This window comes from Lepus europaeus, chromosome 10 (assembly GCF_033115175.1).
Source record: "Lepus europaeus isolate LE1 chromosome 10, mLepTim1.pri, whole genome shotgun sequence".
NCBI classification, from domain to species: domain Eukaryota; kingdom Metazoa; phylum Chordata; class Mammalia; order Lagomorpha; family Leporidae; genus Lepus; species Lepus europaeus.
Window position 1 is genome coordinate 10,338,909 of NC_084836.1, and position 18,209 is coordinate 10,357,117.

The 18,209-nt window shown below is 50.3% G+C and overlaps 1 protein-coding gene across 16 annotated transcripts in view; it reads left to right on the top strand.

Moving 5' to 3' along the window:
- Positions 1–755: 755 nt before the first annotated feature.
- Positions 756–18,209, top strand: part of RBFOX2 (RNA binding fox-1 homolog 2) — a 323,477-nt gene continuing 306,023 nt past the window's right edge. For 3 of the 16 annotated variants that reach the window (XM_062202909.1, XM_062202912.1, XM_062202919.1), the window contains exon 1: positions 762–976. In XM_062202909.1, the coding sequence (XP_062058893.1) occupies positions 791–976 (186 nt within the window). In that variant the 5' untranslated portion in view covers positions 762–790. Of the gene's footprint in view, positions 977–18,209 lie in introns of all 16 variants that reach the window. The other 13 variants (XM_062202913.1, XM_062202930.1, XM_062202920.1 and 10 more) reach the window with 7 other exon arrangements.

The following is an 18,209-nucleotide window of genomic DNA, read 5'->3' on the forward strand; positions in this document are numbered from 1 at the left end:
CCGGCCCTCAGGCCTGCCCCAGGCCGAGGCCCCGCCCCCAGAGGCGGCAGGCCCCGCCCCCTCCGCGCCGCGCCCCCAGGCCCATCCCGCGCCGGGGCCGGAGATTCCCGAGCGTCCCCGAGCTCTTCCCGGCCTCCCTCGGGCGGCGGGCGCGGAGGCCGCGGAGATTGCCGAGGGGCGCTGGCCACGCCCCTTCCCGCCGCCGCCGCCGCCGCCGCCGCCCCCTCGCCTCAGCCTCCCGCGCGGGCGGGAGTCGTCCATCCCGGTCCCTCCTTCCCTCTTTCTCTCTCCCCGCCTTCCCGGCGCTGCCACAGTGGCGGGCCGGAGGATCCCGGCCAGTCAGCTCGTCCCAGCCCCGCGCCCCTCCTCTCCCCCCCCCAAATAAACAGCCCTCCCCACGCCTCGGGAGCCGGACCGCCCCCTTCCTCCCTCGGCCGGCGTGCGGTGAGGGAGAGTGCGAGCGAGCGAGCGAGCGCGGGCCGGCGGCCGAGCTCCGGGGGCGCCAGGGGCGGCGCGGCGCGGCGGCCGGGCGGCGCGTGTGCGTGCCGGGGCGCGAGCGAGGGCCCGTCGCGAGCCGCCGGCGGCCCCACGCCGACGACCCCGAGGAGCGGCGGGCGCGAGCCGCGGAGGGGCGCCGGGCCCGCGCGCGCGCGCGCACGCACGCACGCACGCACGCGGGGGGGCGGGGGCAGGCGCGCACCCGCCTGTCGCGACAGTCGGGGCCGAGGCCCAGGGGGAGGTGGCCTGTCGCGGGTCGCCCGGCTCCCGGAGGCGAGGGGGGCGCGGGCGGATGGCGGAAGGCGCCCAGCCGCAGCAGCCGTCTCAGCTCGGGCCCGGCGCCGCTGCCCGGGGCATGAAGCGGGAGTCGGAGCTGGAGCTGCCGGTGCCCGGAGCGGGAGGAGACGGAGCCGAACCCGGCCTGAGCAAGCGGCCGCGCACCGAGGAGGCGGCGGCCGACGGCGGCGGCGGGATGCAGGTGACCGCGCGGCTCGGGGCGCCCCGTTATCGCGGGGGTGCGGAGCGCGCCTGGGGGGGGGCGGCCCGGGCTCCGGGGCTTGGAGAGGGGGAGGGTCCGCGGGGTCCCGGGGGGAGCTGGGCAGGGGCGGGCCGGGGCCTTCTTGGAGGGTGGGGCGAGCTCGGGTGCGGCAGGATCCCGGGGTGCCCGGGAGGGTCCTGCGTCGATGAGGCTTTTGGGGGGGAGTCGACCCTGGGCGGGTTGGAGTCCACGTCTTCAAGCCCTTCCTTGGCTTCCTAGGGTGGAGTGGAAGCTGGGAAGTCCTGGGTGTGGGGTTGGCCCGGAGGAGAGCCGCGGGGCTGAGTGGGGGGCCAGGGGGCCGTGGTGGGGAGCCTCCCGAGGAGGAGGAGTGCCTTTTTGGCGGCCCTCGCACACCCTGGGCTGGGGTAGGGCAGCGGCGTGTGGACGGGAGAAGCGAAAAGCGAAGAAACTCCTCGAGAGAGCTCAAAGGGGATGTGGCTTGGGTTGTGGGTTCAATCAGTTCCCCAGAGAGTGGGAGGCGCGGGGAGACCGCGGGTGGCGTGGGCACCGGGGTGCTCAGCCTCGTTCACTTTGCGGCTCGTGCGGTTGAGTTTGAAGAGAGACACGGGACAGGTCCCTCCTGTACTTCGCATGGTTAGGGCACCGAGGCTCTGTCTTCATTGTCCTGGGGTATCAAAGGGAATTTATGGGCTTCTCAGAAGCCTGGATTCTGGCTTGTGGACCCAAGGATAAGCGGGCCGATTTGAGTCGTGAGTGGGAGAGGTGTGGATGACGCCAGCTGAGTTTGGTAGGTTTTAGGATTTGGTCTCTGTTCAGGCATGCTTGCTGTGAACAGGTGAGAGAGACTGTCCTGCCACCCGTTATTTTGACATCTGATTCTCTTGGAATCATAGAATGTTAGGAGGAGAGGGACCGGAGGTGACATCTTTTCCAGGGGCTGTTAACCTGGATAGACTTGGAAGATTTTAAGCAGAATAGTTGATAAGCACTTTTTGCTGGAGGAGAATCAGTGGGGTTTTTTTTTTTTTTTGGTGGGTATTCAAGCCCCTGCATGTTTTTACCCACCTCGTTTTATAGAGGGGGAGTCGCAGTCCCAGGACGACCAGCCGCCTGCCTCTCGCCCAGTAGCGGCAGGGAGTCTAGAACCAGCAGTGCAGCCTTCTGATTCCTGTTCCTGTGCTGTCTCCCTTCCACCGACTCTTGGAAGTCTGTGCCTGCTGGAAGACTTCCTGTGCTCCCTCCCTGCCCTGGGAGGCTCTGCCTGACTTCCTGTGTGGGAGCCCGAGCTTTGCCTAAGCCCCGTGTGCGTGTCCTGCACCTTTCCGTCTCCGTTGTTGAGTCTGTCCTGTTACTAATGTTGGTTTGGGTAATGTGACCCTCTTGCTGTTTATTTTTGAATTCTTTTCTTTGCCTGCTTTCATTCTCCATTAGAACTCTGTCAAGGAGGAGTAAAAGCTCCTGGCCGTGGAAAATGTAGAGGCAAACGAGGAGACTTCAGGTGCGGGTGGGTTACCCCTGGATGGTAAGGAGGGAAGACTGGGCGAGGTGCTGTTAGTGTGTGCCTGTGCTGTGTGTGTGTGTGTTCAGTCGTAGTTGGCATAGTTGGACCTGGGTCCATTATTTGCTTGTTGCCTTCAAACCAAGAGCAGTGGTATCTGGGTACAGAGCAGTGTCCAGGGACTTTGCGGGGTGGGGGGTGTGCAGAGGAAGGCGTGGGTGAGTGTGGGTGCAGATGGGCAACTTGGAACTGGCATGGAGAATACTCTTCTCACTTTATCCATTCGCAGTGTTGGAGGTCTGGCACACTGTGGCACGCCGGTGTTCCGGTCATCGATTCAGCCAGACTGCTGTATGGGTTTAGGGAAACCTCTTATTTGGGGGCTTTTGTTTCCCTGCTTGTGCAATAAAGTATTTGTACAAGGTGATTTCTGGAAACATGGAAGTCAGATTCCCTGTCCTTAAGGTACACACAGTTAAGGTGTGGAGACAAATTGGTGAAAGTTAGAAACTGTGTGTGTGTGTCTATAAATTCAGTGTTCCTTTACTCATGTAGCTAATCTTTATTGAACAGCTGTTACATGCCTGGCAGGTTCTTTTTTTTTTTTTTTTTTTTAAGATTTATGTATTTATTTAAAAGGCAGACTTAGAGGGAGAAGCAGAGAGAGAAAATCTTCCATCTGCTGTTTCACTCCCCAATTGGCCGCAACAGCCAGAGCTGGGCTAGACTGAAGACAGAAGCCAGGAGTTTCTTTTGGGTCTCCTACATGAGTGGCAGGGGCCCAAGGTCTTGGGCCATCTTCCGCTGCTTTCCCAGGCACGTTAGAAGGGAGCTGGATTGGGCAGCAGCCGGGATTCAAACTCGGGCCCACGTGGGATATCAGCATCGCAGGTGGCGGCTTTACCCGCCATGCCACAGTGCTGGTCCCTACCTGGTAGCATTTTAACCCTAGGAGAGATAGTAGTGAACCAAAGCCAGACCTTGGTCTCATGAAACTGATATTCTCATGGGAAGAGACATTTCATAAGGAGATGGGCACCTGTTACTTATTAGAAGATGGCACGGCTGAGAAGCACAAGGAAGCAGGGAGATGGAGAATGAAGAGGTCCTCTCTGGGAGGTGCCCTTGGAATGAAGCCAGGCATTGAGCCTCTCAGGTGTTTGCGGGAAGGGGTCAGGCCCAGGCCCCGCGGGTGCGGAGGCATTGGGAAGGAAGCGTGCCTGGCACATTGGAGACAGGAGTGCAGCAGGAGTGGTCAAAGATGGTATCAGCCCTTTAGAAACGTTTGTGGGCCCTATGCAAATGCACGCTTTGAAAACTCTTAGTGCAGCCAGTATTGGTATGTCTTCAAGCACTCGTTTTTTCTTATACCTTAATACAAGTGGAGTTTTTCTGAGGTCCTAGCTCCTGTGAGGCTTTTCCTGACCACTTAATTAGTAGCAGTCAGACTGCACTTGTCTCCTGGTATACTGATGCTTATCTGTGCATGATCTTGTGTTATTCCTTGTTTTATTATCTGTCCCTAGTAAGATTATAAGCTCCTAAAACATGGGAGCTTCAGGGTGGGTGTTGTGGTGCTGCTTAGGACGCCTCCATTCCATATCAGAGTACCTGGTTCTAGCCCTGGCTACTCCATGCTTTTTTTTTTTTTTTTTAAAGAGAGGGAGAGAGAGGTCTTCCATCCGCTGTTTCACTCCCCATTTGGCTGCAACGTCTGGAGCTGAGCTGATCTGAAGCCGGGAGCCAGGAGCTTGGGGCCCAAGGACTTGGGCCATGTTCCACTGCTTTCCCAGGCCATAGCAGAGAGCTGGATCGGAAGTAGAGCAGCTGGGACTCGAACTGGTGCCCATGTGGGATGCTGGCACTGCAGGCGGTGGCTTTACCTGCTATGCCACAGTGCCGGCCCTTACTCCATGCTTTCCATCCAGCTTCTTGCTAACGCTTCCTGGGAGGAAGCAGGTGGTAGCTCAAGTCCTTGGGGCCTTGCCACCCAGGTGGGAGACCCAGATGGATTTCTGGGCTCCTGGCTTTGGTCTGGCCCAGCCTGGGCTGTTACAGGGGTTTGGGGGAGTAAACCAGAAGTTGGAAAATCTCTTTTCTCTTTCGAATAAATAAAAATAAAAGAAAAAGAGAGATAGGAACTTTGTGTTTATCTTCATAACACCTGACAGGTTTGGGTGCATGGTAAGTACTCAGTGCCTGTTAAATATTAAAGGATTAAAAAAATCATTAAATTCTGGGGAGAATGTACTGACAGAATTCCCCAATCCCTGTGAGTATCAAAGGATTAACCCCTTTTTACAGAATAGAGTCATTTGCTGGGGTTAATTTCCCAAGGCTACTTAGTTAATAGAGTTTCAGCTCTAAGCCTCATATTCCAAAGCTGAACCCTGTTGAGTTGTAGCCTCTAAGCTTTTGGAGTAAATTATTACTTTCCGAAGTGTAGCTTAGGGCACTGGAGAGCCCCTGGTGTTTGCATTATAATCCCCATGCTCAGAAGGAACCCTAGGGGAGAGGGGAGGGGTTGGCATTCTACTGAAGCTTCGTTGGGTGGAAGAAGGGTCAGCACAGTTCTAGAAACAGCGTAGAGAAACGTTAGGATAAGAGGGAAGAAGCAAATTCAAATTGGAAGTTGAAATGCAGTTTGAGAGGTGCAGTTAGCTGTGAAGTAAACTAGTCTAACTTGGTGGGAAGTTAAGTGAGTTAGTTACATGTATGGATATTAGAGGTTCATTGTAGTGTAAACAAGGCTGATCCGTGTGAAGGTCAGGCTCTGTGAAATGTACTGGGGAATGAAGTCCTCTGGCCAGCTTTTCCAGTGAATATAAACAATTAGAATTATAGAAATTCTGTTTCTGTGCGACTTTCTAGGAATTTGGCTGCTGTATAGGATGTACCTCAATTGTTGTAGCTTTCAGCATAGTTCTTTATGGCATAGAGGTTGGTGTGTGATTATGAGATAGCTGGGTAATTGCTTCTGCCCCTAGAGTCACAGATGGGTTAGGCTGAATGGTTCCGCCCTTGTTCGCCTTAGCAGTTGACTCTGGTAGTGGGAACACTCCTTCCCGGGCTCAGGAGGGGCCCAGGGTGCGCTGTAGTTGCCTTGTGGGTGCTGTATGTACTGAAAGTATCATCTTCCCACTTCGCTGTTGCTGAGTTTATTTTCTCCTAGGTGGATGTCTTGTTGGGTATTTGGTACCACAAGTGAGCATGGTGCTGCCATTTGAGTAGAATTATAAAAATAATGTCATTTCCTTAAAAGCAATTTCATAAAAAAAAAAAAAGGCTCACTAAGATTACTGAAGTTTTCATTTTTATTGTCTTATTCTCGAGCTGCCACAGCAGAGCACCATAGACTGGGTGGCTCAAACAACAGACATTTCTCTCTCACCGTCTGGAGGCTGCCTTCCGGCAGATTTGGTGTCTGGTGGTGGCCTCTTTCCTGGCTTGCAGACAGCTGCCTCCAGGCTGTGTGCGTATTCCTGGGGGGTGGGGGAGGGGAGGGAGAGAGAGGGAGAGAACCTTGTTCCGCTACTTGTAAGAGAAGAGTGTAACTCCATCTTCATGACCCTCATCTAAACTTGAGTATCTTCGCCAAAGCTCCTACCTCCATTACTATCACACTGGGCTGTAGGGCATCAACCTAGGAATTTTAAGAGGATGGAACACTCCCAGAGTGGTGAGTATTGTAGGTGGGGTAACTGAGGCCCAGTCACATCAGAATTACTTCTCTGAAGCCTTTCAAGGAAGCCCGTGAGTGTAAAACTGGGAATGTATGTGAGAAGCAGAAAGATCTGACTTCAAAGTAGAATTATTCTTCAGGGTGACTCAAGGGATATGCCAGGGTTCAGTCTGTCTCCACTCCCTCTCCCTTCCTGTAGCCACCTTGTCATCTTTTCCCTCTATCACACTGACATGTGAACACAACAGAAGCTTACCAGAGATTTAGCTTTTCATTTTGTTATAAAGCAGACTGGTGCAGACAGACCTCGAGACTACAGGGCTGGGAGGAAGAAGTGCAGCATACCACTTGGCGTAAACACGGCTGTGGGACTGAGTCTCTAATTTGCCGTCTCTCAGCCTTCAGTTGGATGTTGGACTTTGTTACTTTGTAGAAACAGTAGAAGGCAGTCATCGTAGTGAGTGGACTTGTCCGCGTTTTTGTTGATGCACCTCGGTGAGCATGGTGAGCGTCTTCATTCGGGGCAGGTGTGCACGCCCTGCCAAGGCAGGCGGGAGGAGCCGGAGAGTTGATGGAAGGAAATGGCGGTCATTGGAGCATGAGCCAACAGCTGGGCGAGGGATGGCGAGTGCATTTGGTGTTTTGGGTGGCCCCTTGGAGTATTGAGTTTCTTATTCTTCTCCCCTGCGGTCCCAGTGCAGGCAGGCAGCTTACATGGCTAAGGTTTCAGTATCTAATCCATCACAGATCAGCTTGAGTAAACCCATTGGCTGGCGCTGATCTAGTTAGGAGGGCAGTGCAAAGCTGCTTGAGCCAGGATTGGGACAAATCGGATCAGAACTGCCATGTGGATCCTGGACATATTTCTGTAATTTGGGTGGGTAAAATATCTTGGGCATCACTGACTCAAGGGAGGGAGAGCTGGCGAACAGTCAGCCGTATTTCCAGATATTATCTTAGGGGCTCCGAGGGGAGTGTCTGCAGATTTGACATATTTATCTGGAGGACAGTCAGGTTGCTTTGATTATCTGAGTCTCTTCCTCTCTCTGTCTCTCTCTCTCACTGTCTAACTCTGCTGTCCACTTAAAAAAAAAAAAAAAAAAAGAAATATCATTTAGAGTTTGTCACATTTGGGTTTGAATTCCTTTTTTTTTTGGACAGGCAGAGTGGACAGAGAGAAAGGTCTTCCTTTTGCTGCTGGTTCACCCTCTAATGGCCGCCACAGCCAGTGCGTCGTGCTGATCCAAACCAAGAGCCAGGTGTTTCTCCTGGTCTCCCATGCAGGTGCAGGGCCCAAGGACTTGGGCCATCCTCCACTGCCTTCCCGGGCCACAGCAGAGAGCTGGCCTGGAAGGGGGGCAACCGGGACAGAATCCGGCACCCCGACCAGGACTAGAACCCAGTGTGCCGGCACCGCAGGCGGAGGATTAGCCTATTGAGCCGCAGTGCCGGCTTGGGTTTGAATTCTGATTCTTCTCCTTACCAGTGAAATGGCCTTTGGCAGGACCTCGAACATTTCCGAGTTCCTGCTCGCACATCTGTTTGTGAGTTGGGAAAATTAATACATACTCTCATGAGCTACTGTAATGAGTACCTTGAGATTATTTAAAGTGCCCATCGTGGAACCCAGCACTAAATGCGTGTTTCTTGCTTTCCATGTATCCTCCATACAGCACTAAGTTCCTGCTTCCTGCTTGGTCAGCATGGAGGGTTACCGTGCTTCCGATTAAGTGCCAGAGTTGGGTAGGACTGGGGACAGCAGTGTGTTAAGTGGAGAAACCTCATTTGCCATCATCTGGGTGGGGGTGCCTGGTCATCGTGGGCTCTTTTGCTAGAGGAAGAGGAGACATTTCATTCTTTGCTAAAGAGTGAGTGGCTGCTGAAGCATCACAGTACCAGTGTAGGAGATGTGGACATTTCAGGGTGCTCAGGGGACCTCCACTGGGTGACAGGGTCACTGGCTGGGATGCAGGAGCAGTGACATTGTTGTGTTTCAAATTTCGTAAGATTTGTTGGTTAAATATGTTACGTCACATAGTTGGCACTTTCTGTTCTCATTTTGGCTTATGGAAATTGAGCTGGAATGCCTGTGTGTTGCCTCTTTTTAGTGTCTTCACACTCACCCTCCAGAATACCAACAGTAATCTCTCTGAGAGAGTTTGACTATTCCTGTTGCCAAGAATCTTGTGAGAACTTGTATTTGGCTGCAGGCTAAAGTCCATTCTTTTTTATTTATTTATTTTTAAAGGTTTTATTTATTGAGAGGTAGAGTTACGGACAGAGAGGGAGAGACAGAGAGAAAGGTCTTCCATCTGCTGGGTTATTCCCCAAATGGCTGCAACAGCTGGAGCTGGGCTGATTTGAAGCCAGGCGCTTCCTCTGGATCTCTCATGTGGGTGCAGGGACTCAAACACTTGGGCCACCTTCTGCTGCTTTCCCAGGCCATAGCAGAGAGCTGGATCAGGAAAAGGAGCAGGCAGGACTAGAACCGGCACACATATGGGATGCTGGTGCTGCAGGCGGAGGCTTTGCCCACTACGCCAAGCACTGGCCTCAGGATAAAGTCCGTTCTTCAGTTTGACCTGGCAGGTCCTTCTGGGCTCTTTCTAGCCCTTTTTGTGTGCTCCACTTTGAAGTCCATGTGCAGGGGCTTGTAGCTTCCTCCCTTCTCCCCCCCCCCCCCTTTTTTTTTTTTTTAAGATTTATTTATTTGAAAGGTGGAGGGAGAGAGAAAGAGAGAGAGAGAGAGAGAGAGAGAAATTGGTTCATTCACCCAAATGGCTGCACCAGCCAGGCCAGGCAGAAGCTGGGAGTCAGGAACTCCATTTGGGTCTCCCACATGGGTGACAGGGTGTGCACTTGGGCCATCTTCTGCTGCTTTCCCAGGCCATTAGCAGGGGGCTGGATCAGAAGTGGAGCAGCTGGGACTCGAATCGTAGCTCATATGGGATGCCTGAGTCACAAGTGGTCACTCAATCTGTTGTGCCACAGTGCTGGCCTCCAAAGGACTTGTAGTTCCCTGGGCATTGTGTGCCATATAGGCTAATTCATATCTCTGTGCTCTTGTTTTTGTTGCTTTTTACCCAAATTCCATCCATCTCCCGCACTCCCCTTTTTTTGTTCCTAAAGATTTATTATTTATTTGAAAGGCACAGTTACAGAGAGGCAGAGGCAGAGAGAGATCTTCCATCCGCTGGTTCATGCAACAGCTGGAACTGGGCCGATCCGAAGTCAGGATCTTCTTCCGGTCTCCCATGTAAGTGCAGGTGCCTAAGGACTTGGGCCATGTTCCACTGCTTTCCCAGGCCATAGCAGAGAGCTAGATCAGAAGTGGAGCAGCCAGGACTTGGACTGGTACCCATATGGGATGCTGGCAGGCGGCAGCCTTACCTGCTATGCCACAGTGCTGGCCCCAGTCTCTCTGCGTCTTTTTAAACATGCGCTGGTGTGCTGTCTTGGCTGTTTCAGTTGCAAGGCTCAATTGTCAGTTATCAGTTTTGATATTGATTCCTCCTGCATGCCTTCTGTGACTAGCCTCCTCCTTCCCACACCTGTGCTGTTTTTCAGCCCATCATGTCCGTAGCCATAGGACTGTATCCGACTGGGGAGCGTCCGGCCCATGGGCCGTGTGAGGCCCTGTGAAGGCAGCCGCCAGTGGGACTCGACATTCAGTAAATCCGTAGCAGGCTAACTTTTAGGTTGGTCATTTTGTAAGGCCTGTGCATGGTGTTACAGATATCCACATGGCCCTTGGCAGAACAAAGGTTCCTCTGCCCCTCTGAGATCTTCTAGGGGTCCCCAGGAGGTAGCACTGTGCCTGCATCTGAGTAGTGAAGAAAAGTGTGGTTCTTGTGGAATTGAACTTTGTCTTTCTTGCTTCTCAGAGGGGCCTGCAGATGGCTTTAATGGTTTCTCCAGATTTTCCCTGAGGGGTCTGGCCCGTGCTGCTTTCCAGTTCACGTGAAGCCTGGGTGTTGTGTGATATGTGACTGTCACCCGATCCTTCCATTGATATCAGGGTTAAAGGTGAGAGAGGGGTCTCCAGGACAGAAGCTGGGGTGGAATTTAACTGCCAAATGTGTTGGGTGGGCATGGCAACCTGATACTTAGTTTCCTGTGCTCAGTTATTAATTGAGTGCACGTGTGTATGTGTGAAAGGGCTCCTTTGTGATGGTGTGGCTAAGGTAACAAGGAGGAAGCAGAGACGTGTACTGGGCAATTAGAGCCAACCTGTTCCAGTTCAGCTGTTGATCTGCCCTTTTGCAGCGCTACCTGGGGGTTCTGGAGAGTTGCAGTTACCTTACCACCGTTTGGGGCTGGGCTTATTTGATCAGTATGGACCTTAACCTTTCCCTTCTCAACCAGTGGATTTCATGAGCTGTGCTAGCCTGGTTTTGGATCTAGGGAGAATTCCAAGCTAAGGGACTGAAAAAGATACATGCTACTTTTCAGATCATACATTCTAGGTATGTTTGAGAATTAGGAAATGTTGATACAATTTTTTTAATCCTCAGCTTGGAGATGGAGTCGTAGAAGTATTTTACAAGAATTCTCTCTGTGGCCCTCACTGCTCGCTCCACCTTCACTTTTGGCTTCTGGTTTGGGCTTCTTTATAATCCTGGTTTGGCTTAGTAGGACTGAACTTCCTGGCTGGTTTAGTAGGGGTGAATGGTTAAGCTCTGTTGTGTTTTTGGCTCTTTAGATTCTGAAAGAGTAAAGCAGGTTTCAAGAAGGGAAGGGGAGAGAACAGCGGGTATTATAACTTCTTCTGACGTGTCCTGCGCTATGTGACATCCAGAAATTTCAGCTGAGGGTTCACGATAAATACTGCTTGTGCAGTAGATGACATTCTTGAGTTGTCAAATGATAATGGTTGAGTAGCTGCTTAAAAACCTCTTCTCAAGGGTAGAAGCTAGGCCTTAGGGGGCTAGACTTCCACTTGGGTGTGTCCAACCATAATGCATGGGTGTTTAGGGACCTAAGTTCCCAGATAGCACCCTCGTGCGTGGGATTTTCTCCATGCAAAGGCTGGTTCCTTGGTTTCTCCTTTGTTGAGGAAAAAGGGTTTTGCAAACTATTGGATATTTATTCCGGGCTTGTGGTTTTTAAGGAGGCACACTGTTTATTGTTCTTTCTGGCTGCATTCATTTTGTTGGATCCTAATTAGAAATATCACAAGCAAAGTATGATTTGTGATGGAGAGGTAGGGTGGCTGTGCGACTCCCCCAGCTCTGTGGCTTGGGGTGGGGACAGAAGCCATTCTAGTACAATAGCTGTAGGCAGGGCCTGTGGGGTCTGAATGTGGCCTCCAGCTACTGCTTGAGTTGGAACACTTTGGAACAGAGGCTCATGGGAAGTTCTTCCAGTTGCTTTATTGTGAGAAGTTTTTCCCTCTGCAAATTGGCTGCCCTTTGGAGGAGTGGGTATTAATTGCTGTCCATCAGAATGATTTCCAAAGCAGACCTGTGTGGATTTCATTTAGGGCTTCATTCTAGGGGTGTGTGGCATGTCCTCAGACAAGAGGACTTTGGTTGTATTTTCCTGGAAGTCAGCGGGACTTCTTGATGGGCCTGCTCTATTTATCTTGGACTATTGGGCAAGTAGAAAAGTGGCTGCATAGTTAGCCCTTGTTGCATGGGACTTGGTTTCATAGGTCATCCTCTCCTGGGCGTTTTTTTTTTTTTTTTTTTACAGTCACACAGCTTTGGGTTTGTTTGCCTTTTCTCTCTCTCTCTCCCCGTCCCCTTCTTTCTATCTCATTTTTTCGTAAAGAAGAATTTCTGTGAAATACTGAAAAGCTCAGTGCTTCACAGAAATTTGTGGGAAAGGCAGGGATTGTGGCTCCTGGTGTAGCTTCCCCTCTGCAGACAGCATCTGTGCGAGCACCGCCGGCCCTGCGTCAGGCTGAATGTGTGCCTTTGACAGCTTTCACCTGCTGTTTCCTGGCATCTAGGGGATAGACAGTAGGATTGTGTGATTTCAAAGCAAAAACTGGCAACATTGGAAGATGTTTTTATTTATTTATTTATTTATTTATTTATTTATTTATTTATTTTTATTTTTGACAGGCAGAGTGGACAGTGAGAGAGAGACAGAGAGAAAGGTCTTCCTTTTGCCGTTGGTTCACCCTCCAATGGCTGCCGCGGTAGCGCGCTGCGGCCGGCGCACCGCGCTGTTCCGATGGCAGGAGCCAGGTGCTTCTCCTGGTCTCCCATGGGGTGCAGAGCCCAAGCACCTGGGCCATCCTCCACTGCACTCCCTGGCCACAGCAGAGAGCTGGCCTGGAAGAGGGGCAACCGGGACAGGATCGGTGCCCCGACCGGGACTAGAACCCGGTGTGCCGGTGCCGCAAGGTGGAGGATTAGCCTGTTGAGCCACGGCGCCGGCCTGGAAGATGTTTTGTGGTGGCTTCCGGCACCCACAAAGCTGAACTCATTGGTTTGCACCTCAGACAAGCTTCCAGGACCACTGTCACCATCAGTGGCTGGCACAATGGGTTTATGGGCTTTATTGGACCCTCAGGAAGTCTCCACAGTGGCTGCTCGTCACGGTGGAGGCTTGGGCAAAGCTTATAGGGAGTCGTCAGTACTTGTTTCGAAAATGTGACGGTGTTCTCATGCTGGCCAGCTCTGTGAGAGAGGTTGTGCCCCAGAATGCAGAGTACATGCTTATATAGCTATCATGGGAGCTTCAGTTTCTTCTGTGTCTGTGTTTGTTAGGCTTGCACATTTTGCTACATGTTTTGTCTGTTGTTTTTGAATTTGAAGCCAAAGCATGACTCACGACTCCTGATAAGCTGATTAGCTACTTTTGATATCATCCAAGACTTTGAGGTAATGCTGTTCATATTCACAAGTTCTCTGTTTAGAAATTGTTTCTGTTGGGTGCCTCCTCTCCATCCCCAGCTACTGCTCAGTATTCGTTGGAGACCCATCTTTTGTCCTCATTAGTTCCTTCTTGTGATACTTAATGGATCTTTTTTTGCTGCAGCATTTTGGCGTTTAGCTGGCTGAGTTTTATGCTGGAGATCAGTTAACTTGGCATTGCCTACTCTGAGAATTAAGCAGTAAATAAAGCGTGTTATGTGCACGCGGCAGCAGCTTTCCAGAAAGGTGCTTATCAGGGACCATTAGTGGTTTGTCAGCTGTATAAAATGCTGTGATTAATAGATAGCCCTGTATCTGTGTGAGCGTGCACAAGTTTCCCTGTATGCTTACTTTGCATTTCTCGCTAGTAGTCTGGAGTAAGTGTTACCCTGTGGGCTTTGCTTTTCAGTCCTGGAAAGCATGTCTTAAAAATCCCTGATTTGATTTACTTGAACGTGGTGTAGTGATCATTTACCCTTTTTGGGTTTTAGTTTCACTGTGGATTATTTTCTACAATATTAGTTTTAGGCAGAGGGTAAATACTTGGCTAACAGGATCCCAGGCCTTGCATAAACCGAAAACATTTGACTGGTAAGCATCCTGTTTTAAGTGAGGAGATTGTTTAACTTGAGCATTACAAGATCTATTCCATTGATTGCTTTTTGAGAAATGATAATAGGTATTGTTGCGCCCTCTCCCCAAATAAAAAGGTCAAATAAAATTGGAAATCAGGACCAAACAGTTCTAGACTATCACACTGCAGTTGTCTAGGCGGGTGCTGGGACTCTGCACTACTGTGCAGCAGTTTCTTTCTTTTTTCTTTTTTGACAGGCAGAGTGGACAGTGAGAGAGAGAGACAGAGAGAAAGGTCTTCCTTTGCCGTTGGTTCACCCTCCAATGGCCGCCAAGGCCGGTGCGCTGCGGCTGGCGCACTGCACTGATCCGAAACCAGGAGCCAGGTGCATCTCCTGGTCTCCCATGGGGTGCAGGGCCCAAGCACTTGGGCCATCCTCCACTACCTTCCTGGGCCACAGCAGAGGCCTGGAAGAGGGGCAACCGGGACAGAATCCGGCGCCCCGACCGGGACTAGAACCCGGTGTGCTGGTGCCGCAAGGCGGAGGATTAGACTGTTGAGCCATGGCGCCGGCTTTTTTTTTTTTTTTTTAAGATTTATTTTATTTATTTGAAAGAGTTACAGAGAGAGGTAGAGGCAGAGAGAGCTGTGCAGCATTTTCCAGACGAGTTCACCAAGCCAGGGTTTGCACCCAGGTTTCCTACCTCTGAGTAATTCCTGACTCTAAATTCATAAACCTGTGTTGAGTGAGATGGCTCGTCATCCCTGTTCCCATGTCCCCCACCCCCTTCACCAGACAAGGAGCCACAGTTGTGAACGTGTGGTGTTCCTCCCTCATTCTGTCGTGCATGAACACTAGCATACACCATGGGTTCTCTTGCATCTTTTTAAAATTTATTGTATCACAGGTTGATTTTTTTAGTGTAATATGGCCTGTTGACATTCTCATTAATGCTTGTGCAGGTTTGTGTGTGTTCAGTGCTTAGAAAAGTTTCCCCGCTCCAAGATTGTAAAAGATACACTGGCCTTGCAGACAGATGGCTCTGAGGTGGAGTCCGGGCTCTTTCGTTTCACAGCTGTATGACCTTCATTTGTTTTTTAACCGAAGCCTCAGCTTCTCTATGGGCTGTAGGATTACTGTGAGACCATAGATTACTATGAGGAGTGTGCTTATTCGTTTGGGGCCTGGCACATAGTAGATGTTCAGGATGTAAAAGGCATTTTTATTATTAACCAGCTCTGTTTTCTTGTACTCCAGTCTTTTTAATTTCTGAAAGACAAGAACAGTTTATATATCTTTGCTCCCTCTGTGAGCACCAAGGATATATTGTAATAAGAACTTAGTAAATGATTGTTAAAAAAATGGAGCAGCCTTTATGCAATCTGTTTTTGGAAATCTTCATCATTTTTGTTGCTTTTTCTGTAATTACCATCTCTGAATTTGAAACATGGTGATTCAAGTTAAATTTATATTATGTTCCTAATAGTTTGTAGGGGCCCTTTTGTATTCCCTACAGCTTCTCTGAAAGGTAGCAGGTTCTCCTTCCCACTTTTCAGATGGTGAAAATACACCTCTTTGAGGCTCGTGTCTAGGAAGGGCCACAGCTGGTGCCCCTTCCCAGATGCTGTGGCTGCGTCTGGAGCCTTGGCATGGGCCCGAAACCTGAAATGGTATGACTGGTGGTGAGGAATGGAGTGAATAGGTACTTCACTGGTTTTGCATGCCTTGTATTTAATATTGAAAACATTTCCCTCATTATCTGACAGCTGGTTCGTGTAGAACTGGAAGTCAGCACTGGACCTGTTTCATGATTCACTAATTTGATGTAGCCTATGGTTTGAATTGGGATTTTGCTAACATGGATCATGGACTTGCATGTGCCAAACTATGTGTTAGGGATTTTATGTATTTATTTTACTTTACAATAGCTTATATTTAGGGGATTTAGCTAGGATATTGTGATATGTATGGTGGTTTAATGTTATTTGTTTGTTGAATTTTTGCCTAAAATGCATTTTTTTTTAAGATTATTTATTTGAGAGGTAGAGTCACAGAGAGAGGAAGAGACAGAGAGAAAGGTCTTCCATCCACTGGTTCACTCCTCAAATGGACGCAATGGCCAAACTTGGACTGATTCAAAGCCAGGAGCCAGGAGCTTCTTCTGGGTCTCTCATGTGGGTGCAGGGGCCCAAGCACTTCTACCATCTTCTACTGCTTTCCCAGGCCATAGAAGAGAGCTAGATTGGAAGAAGAGCAGCTGGGACACTAATTGGTGCCCATATGGAATGCCGGGGCCACAGGTAGAGGCTTAGCCCACTATGCCACAGCGCTGGCCTCCATCTATTTTATTATTAATTGAATAATGGATCAGCAGTGTATAAGTTGATATATTAATTATGGTGGGTATTATAGGATCATCAGAGCTGAAGGCATCTAGAAATTATCTGGTCCAGCCTTCTGCTTCAGACAGGGAAAATGGTCGATATACATTTATGGACAAGGTATCTCAGTCTCAGAGGGAGAGTTGGTGCGGGTAATCAGTAACCTTAAACTTTGGGCTTTAGTGCTTAATAGAACCTTTTATTTCACTATTTTCTGCTGCTCTGTTTTCCGGAGAGTTTATTCTATATAGTTTATTTTCTTCTTCTTAATTTATTTGTTTTTAAAAATTTGTATTAGAGACAGAGAGAGAGAGAGAAAACGGGCCCATCTGCTGTTCACTCTCCAAAAGCCTCTAGTGGCTAGGGGTGCTAAAGCTGGGAGCTGGGAACTCAGTCCAGGTCTTCCATGTGGGTGTCAGGGACCCAACTACTTGAGCTATCACTTCTCTCTCCCAGGGTGTACATTAGCAGGAAGCTAAAGTCAATAGCTGAATCAGGGTACTCTGAGATGTGGGTATGTCTTTAACTAGCAGGTCAAAAGCCCACCCCACATATGTTTTATCAACCATTTAATGTGAATAAATTATTAATAAAATAAAATACATACATTTAATATGATATGTTATAATATATAATGAATCAAAATATGCAAAATGCTTTTGCTGCTTTCCCAGGTATGTTAGCAGGGAGCTAGATCAGAAATGGAGCATGGGGCCGGCGCCATGGCTCAACAGGCTAATCCTCCGCCTTGCGGCGCCGGCACACCAGGTTCTAGTCCCGGTCGGGGCACCAATCCTGTCCCGGTTGCCCCTCTTTCAGGCCAGCTCTCTGCTGTGGCCAGGGAGTGCAGTGGAGGATGGCCCAAGTGCTTGGGCTCTGCACCCCATGGGAGACCAGGATAAGCACCTGGCTCCTGCCATCGGAACAGCGCGGTGCGCCAGCCGCAGCGCGCTACCGCGGCGGCCATTGGAGGGTGAACCAACGGCAAAAGGAAGACCTTTCTCTCTGTCTCTCTCTCACTGTCCACTCTGCCTGTCAAAAAAAAAAAAAAAAAAAAAAAAATGGAGCATGGGGCTGGTGCTGTGGCATAGCAGGTAAAGCTGCCACCTGCAGTGTCAGCATCCCTTATGGGTGCTGGTTCAAGTCCCGGCTGCTCCACTTCTGATCCAGCTCTCTACTGTGGCTTGGGAAAGCACTAGAAGATGGCCCAAGTCCTAGGGCCCCTGCACCCACATGGGTGACCCGGCAGAAGCTCCTGGCTCCTGGCTCCTGGCTTCGGATTGGTGCGGCTCCAGCCGTTGTGGCCAACTGAGGAGTGAACCAGCAGATGGAAGACTTTCTCTCTCTCTCTCTCTCTCTCTCTCTCTCTCTCTCTCTGCTTCTCTTTCTGTGTAACTCTGACTTTCAAGTAAATAAATAAATTTTTAAGAAAAATAAAGAAAAAAAAAAAGGAAACGGAGCAGCTGGAACTCAGAACCAGTGCCCATGTTGGAATGCCAGCATCACAGGTGGCAGCTTAACCTGCTGCACCATAATGCTAGCCCCTGCTCTTTTTTCAAAATTTTTTATTTTATTTTATTTATTTGAAAGAGTTACAGAGAGAGGTAGAGCCAGGGGTCGGGGGAGAGGTCTTCCATCTGCTGGTTCACTCCCCAAATAACTGCAATGGTCAGAGCTGAGCTGATCTGAAGCCAGGAGCCTTTTCCGCGTCCCCCACGTGGTGCAGAGGCCCAAGGACTTGGACCATCTTCCACTGCTCTCCCAGGCCGCAGCAGAGAGCTGGATCGGAAGTGGAGCAGCTGGAACTTGCACTGGCGCCTATTTGGGATGCTGACGCTACAGGCCGAGGCTTTAACCCACTGCACCACAGCGCCAGCCTCAGCTCTTGGTTTTCTTTTCTGTCTGGAGATCATTTCATATCAGTTTGTGTATTTTTCTATTTTTTTTAAAGATTTATTTATTTGAGAGGCAGAGTTATAGACAGAGAGAAGGAGAGACAAAGAGAAGGATCTTTGATCCTCTGGTTCACACCCCCAGTGGCTGCAAAGGCTAGGCCGATCCGAAGCCAGGAGCCAGGAGTCTCTTCTGGGTCTCCCACGTGGGTGCAGGGGTCCAAGCACTTGGGCTGTCTTTCCCTTCTTTCGCGGGTTTTTTTCAGGGAGCTGGATCGGAAGTGGAACAGGCAGGACTCCAGCCAGTGCCCATATGGG